The sequence below is a fragment of the Ceratotherium simum genome, chromosome 20 (genome assembly GCF_057802395.1).
Source record: "Ceratotherium simum simum isolate JZ-2026a chromosome 20, ASM5780239v1, whole genome shotgun sequence".
Classification (NCBI taxonomy): Eukaryota; Metazoa; Chordata; class Mammalia; order Perissodactyla; family Rhinocerotidae; genus Ceratotherium; species Ceratotherium simum.
Window position 1 is genome coordinate 24,679,310 of NC_141919.1, and position 6,000 is coordinate 24,685,309.

The 6,000-nt window shown below is 49.2% G+C and overlaps 1 protein-coding gene across 1 annotated transcript in view; it reads right to left on the bottom strand.

Annotated features, from left to right (window-relative positions):
• The window catches only part of LOC101396145 (histone-arginine methyltransferase CARM1-like), a 244,928-nt gene extending 244,347 nt beyond the window's left edge, over positions 1–581 (bottom strand). The window contains exon 1 of the mRNA XM_087444209.1: positions 339–581. Within this exon, the coding sequence (XP_087300335.1) occupies positions 339–516 (178 nt within the window). The 5' untranslated portion in view covers positions 517–581. The remainder of the gene's footprint in view (positions 1–338) is intronic.
• Positions 582–6,000: the final 5,419 nt, after the last annotated feature.

Sequence of the window (6,000 nt, forward strand, 5' to 3'; positions counted from 1 at the left end):
ACACAATTGCAGCCACTGGGCCTTTTCGGGACGGGAGGGGTGGCCCCGTCCCTTCAGCGAGCTGCTGGGGTGCACACCTACTCAGGGTTACGGAGAGTGCGCAACCTGCACTTCCATACGCGCGCGGGGCGCACAGAGCGCACCGTCCGCACTTCTTCACACGCACTTCTTCACACGCACTTCACACCCAGCCGCACCCCTCCACACGCGTGCCGAGCGCACCGCCCGCACTTGTCCACATGCACTTCACACGCCGCCGCACACACTCGCGCCCGCGCGCACAGGCGCCGCAACTTCCGAGCGGGACTCGCGTGCGTGGGTCGCTCCCAGTACTTCACCGTCTGTCACCGTCGCGTCCGCCTCCTCCCCTGCCGGCTGCACCTCCAGCCGCAGAGATTTCGGGTGGGGGGGCGAGAGCGGCACAGCGCCGCAGAGCTGCTCCTCGGTCACGAAGCGCAGTTGCACGCGGCACTGCAGGCGCGCCGGGACCCGGGCCGGGGCCGGGGCTGCAGCCATGGTGCGAACGCTGTGCCCCGGAGCCCCAGCGCCTCCTCTGCCTCCGCGCTGACGGCGCTCTGAGAAACTGCCAGGGGAAGGGGAGGGACTTGGAAGCGCTAGCCACCTTCCTCACCTCCGCTGCAAGTTCAGTCCTCGACCTCTGAGACGCCCTCTGACTCCTGCTGGCACCTGCCGGCTCCTGCCGCCCCCCGCAGCCCCTCCCAGCGTCCCTTCCCCCGCAGCGCGCTGGAGCGCCGAGACCCACATCCCACAGGAGCGCGAGGTAAACACGCCGATGGGCCGGCCACCCCGTGGGGCCGCAGCTCTGAACACGAGTTTGGAGAGCGCGAGGCACCTGGAGGCATTGGGGTTTGGAAGCAGAAGGGTGACACCTGCTGTTCGCCGGGACCGCTCTGCGGGCGTGGGGGTTGGAAATGACCTTGGCCTGTGCTCTTTGCTCGGTGGACACTCGCTCTTCGGGCAGTTCTGGGGCTACTGGCGCCCACGTGTGAGCAACTGTCCCAAGTACTGGGCTCTTTCCTCATTGTCGCGGTCCTGACAGCAGCAGCGAGGTGGTGGGGAAGCCCGGAGATTCACTCAACTGGCTAGGCCTGAGTGACTCTATTCGTCCCTCATCACTTAACCCGGAATTGAAAACTTGCTAGCTGCTGGTTTCCCTAGACGTGGGCTGGGAGAACCAGGGAGTCTTTTTTTTTGCTTGTTTTTAATTATATTATTGGGGTCATATTGACTTACAACATTGGGTAAATTCCAGGTGTACATCGCTGTATTTCACTTTCTGTGTAGACTGCATCCTGTTCACCACCAACAGTCCAGTTTTTATCTATTACCATATATATGTGCCTCTTTCGCCCTCCCCGGACCCCCTTCCCCTCTGGTAACCACTAATCTATTCTCCTTATCTATGTGTTTGTTTATCTTCCACATATGAGTGAAGTCATATAGTATTTATCTTTCTCTGACTTATTTCGCCAGCATAATACCCTCCAGGTCCCTCCATGTTGTCGCAAATGGCACAATTTTGTCTTTTTTTATGGCTGAGTAATATTCCATTGTATATATACCACATCTTCTTTATCCATTCATCCACTGATGGGCACTTCAATAAAATGGGTATGGAAGGAAAGTACCTCAACATAATAAAGGCCACATATGACAGACCCACAGCCAACAGCATACTCCACCAGTGAAAAACTGAAAGCTATTCCTCTGAGACCAGGAACAAGACAAAGACGCCCACGCTTATTCAACATAGTACTAGAAGTTTTAGCCAGAGCAATTAGGCAAGAAAAAGAAATAAAAGAGATCCAAATAGGAAAGAAGTAAAGCTGTCCCTATTTGCAGATGACATGATTCTGTATATAGAAAACCCAAAGGATCCACCAGGGACTCCTGTTCCCAAGTTCCCGGCTGACTCCAGCAGCTACCTATACCAGTCAGTTGGTTCCAGTGTCAAAGGATGGAGGCTCCAAACCCCGGGGAACCAGATCACACGTTGTTAGTCTTCTGTGCAGAGAAATTGGTGTTCTGCTGCAAGCGTGAAGAAAAGGAAGCAGTCCTTCTTTTGACGGGAGTCCTGCACAGTCATAGATTCATGTGCCATCAAGGAACCTTTTCTTCAGATTCTGAACCAACTTTTGTGTGTCCTCAGTCTGTGACTTCCTGATAGAATGGACTGCAGGGGAGGAAGCAGGGATTGTAAATCCATTCTAATTCCATGAGGACAATGTCCTTATTAACTAAGCAGGCTGACTTTACAAGACTGAGCTTCTCTGGAAGCCCTGGAGTTTGCAACTTCAGAGATTCTGGCTGGGACTGTTAAACCCAGCCAGGCTTTATGAAGTCCCTGGTCTCAGTTGTCTCCCCCCTCCCACTCCACCTCCCAGGTGTCCTAGTTCCTGAAGTGCCTCACCCTCCTTGTCTTCCTCTTGTCTCTCTCTACTAAGGACCCTGCCCTTCCTTCCTTTTATCTCATTCTCACCTCCTATTGCCTCATGGCTTTGATTTGTGCCCTGGAAGCCCCTGGGAATCAGAGAGTCTTGAAAGAGTTGGCGCTGTGGAGAGGGTTTCAGGCATGAGGGCCACAGAGCACCTGCCTCCTGCCCACCCACCCCTCCACTGTGTTGTCCTGCCTCTCCTGCTCCTAGCCTCCTCGAAGCATTGTCTTGCCTTCCCCATTCCTTCCTACCTTCCCGAGTCCTGCCTCGAAGGCACTAAGTAATATCATGCTACCCAAGACGCTCCAAAGTAGCTCTTGGACCTCTTTATCCTTCTGTCAAGAAAGCCTGTTCAGCCTTCATATGCTGTCAGCTGTTAACTTGCAGAGTAATTCAGGGTTGGGGGAGAGACGGACAGATTTATACTAAAATGTGAATGATGGGTGAAAAGGACTCACAAATCACCTCTAAAAGGGTAATATCTTGACTTTAGTAGAATTCCCAACATATTGTCAAGAAACCTGGAGTTCTGTTAAAACAAACAAACAAAAAAGGTAATAGCAGTCTTTCCTCACATTAATGCAGGGGGCAGAAACCCAACTTAGGCTAATTTGAGCAAAAAATCAAAATATTATGATTCACTACAAAGCTGGGAAGTCTAAGCTTTGGTCATGACTAGATTTAGGAACTCAATTAAGGTTGACCAGATGGTCTTGCCTCCGCCTGACAGACAGGCCTTAGTCACATGCTGGAAGCAGTCACCGATTTACCACCTTTCTGCAAAGGCAAGGCTCCTTCCCCTCTAACTCCACATCAGCTTGGGTCATTTGAAAACGACTGCCTTGCTGTGATAGGTCTGCCCAACTTGTGACTCAGCCAAGGGAGACTGGAAGCCTGACCAAATTCACATCTCTAAATGAGGGATGAGCAGATCACCCAAGGGAGGAGGTAGCTGGGAGGGCAAAGCAAGAAATACTCATGACATCTGACACTCGCAGAGTGCTGACTACGTGCCTGGCCATCTTCTGAGCACATTACATACATGAATTCATTTACTCCTCCCCACTGTCTTGTGAGAGAGATACTATTACTATCCTTGGTTTGACTGATGAGAAAACTAAGGCACAAAGATTAACTAATTTGCCCAAAGTCACAGTTTAGACTGTTTCTGCAACAGTTCAGACACAAAAGTAAGTCCATGAATAGCCCTTACTACCATTTCTCAAGGTTAAAAGCTAGCAGGATAATTTCTTAGTATTCCAAATGGATACAGCTCAAGACCTTAGGAGTCCCCTGAGCACAGAAATATTTAAAAGATTCTCATTGCCTTTTCATCCTCCCACCCTCACGCAGAAGGTTAAGAATTCTTTGGACTTCACCACCCTCAAGCGTTTCACCTTCTAGTAGTTTTATCCACACATGAGCAGTTTTTGCCCTGGTGCCAGCACTAGCAGAATGTTCCATGAATCGTTTCTTCTTACTTATGTATTGAGTAGAAGGTGGATTCGATCACATCATCTATTTGAACCTCCCACTGAATTCGACTTTCTATCTTTAGTTTATCCCAAACTTCTGTTTTCTGTCTAAAAGCCGTCACTCTCGTCTGCCTCTTCGTTTCTGTCACCAGTACTTTCTTTTCCGGGCCGCCAGATTTTTCTAAAAATCAGTTCGAGAGGGTTCCTGAGAGGACAGAGGAGCTCCAGCCTTCAATGGAATGTTCATTGAGAGCAGCTGGGCAGACTTATCTGCTGAGTTCCTGTCTCGAGTCTGCAGCCTCAGCATGTGCGGGGGAAGGCTGTGTCTTGCCAGCTGTTTGAGGAGTTGAATGGAGGTCAGACGATCAGACTGGGGAAACCAAAGCTATGCTCCAGATTCTTTCCTCTTGCTTCCCCTCTGCAAAGAATAAGGGGCATTCAGAAGTGAGGGGAGGATCCCTAGTGTGTGATTTCCCTGAGAGACCCCCACCACTTCCACCTCCTGGTGGACTCTGTTGTCGATATAGCATCAAAAGCATTGATTTTTTTCACGCATATGATCTGTGTCCAAAGCTTCAAGAGATTCTTTCTACCCTTTCCTTTCCCCAAATAACACATGGAAAAGAACCTCCAGCCAACCTCATTTGCAGGGGCTTGTGGCAGCAATCTCAGCTCAGCTTCAGCTTCTGAAGGGACATTATCAGACCAGTGCTGAGCCAAGAAAGAGAAAGGAGGCCCAGAATTTGGTGCACACCTGGGTGAGCATATGCCCCTTTGTCTGTCTTCTGCCTTCCACAAGGAGCAGCCCAGTCTGTTAATGGACGGCAACTCAATAGCTGAAGTCTAGACGAGGCTCTTCAACCCCTGATGAGCTCTTCCTTGTATCTGTAGCAGATCCCACCTCCTGGTCCAGACGTTACTTCACAGAGACTCAGACCAGAGAGCCCTCCTGCCCGCCCACCTCCCAACATTTCACAGTACCTTATCCTCAGCAAAATGGCGGCCACGCTACTGATCATGGTGTTCCACACACAAAAAATGTGCCTCAGCCACATAACAAATTTCTACACATCACAAAGCTTTTGATGTCACTCACAAGTAATTAAAACAGAATATAATAATCTGCATGTGATCTAGCCCATTAAATAGAGTTGATTCTCATTTGCAGATTCTATATTTGTGAATTCACCTGCTTGTTAAAATTTATCTGTAACCCTCAAATCAGTGCTAGCGGTGTTTTCAGGGTCATTGGCAGACACATGCAGGGTGGTGAAAAGTTTGAGTCACCCAACAGGCACATTCCCAGCTGAGGTTGAACAAGGCGACACTCTGCCTTCTTGTTTCAGCTCTCATCCTGTAAACAAGTGCTCCCGTTGCAGTTTATTTAGTGCCACATTTTTCTCATTTTGTGTGATTTGTTGGTGATCACAGCCCCCAAGCATAGTGCTGTCCAGCGTTCCTAAGCGCAGATGGCTGTGATGTGTCTTACAGAGAAAATACATTGTTTAGATAAGCTTTGTTCAGGCATGAGTTATGATGCTGGTGGCCGTGAACTCAGTGTTAATGAATCAATAACATACATTAAATAATATGTCTTTAAACAGAAACACACATAAAACAAGGTTATGTATTGATTGGTTGATGAAAATGTGACCAGAGGCTCTCAGGAACCTAACCCTGTATTTCCCCTAGAAGCCGTGGTTCCGTATTTGCTCATTCAGCATTAGCGGCAGCTTTATAGAATATAATTACCGTGAATAACAAGAATCCACTATATCTTACAACAATAAAGCATTTTTGGTGGTGCTTGGCAAAGAGAGGTCTGGAGCTTCCAGATGACATCCTTACAAGATATCATTTCAAAACTTCGGCCCAGCCTTTGTGTATATGGCTTGGTGATGGGCCCATCTCCTACTCCTGCAGAGGCAAGAGGAGGCAGTTGCGGGGGAGCTAGGTGGTAGATCATACTAGGCATAGTAACTAGACTCGAGTGACTAGAGGAACAAATGAAGAACTAAAATGTCCTGCCTTCACTATGCAAGATGGGGAACATTATGGAGAAAGATAGG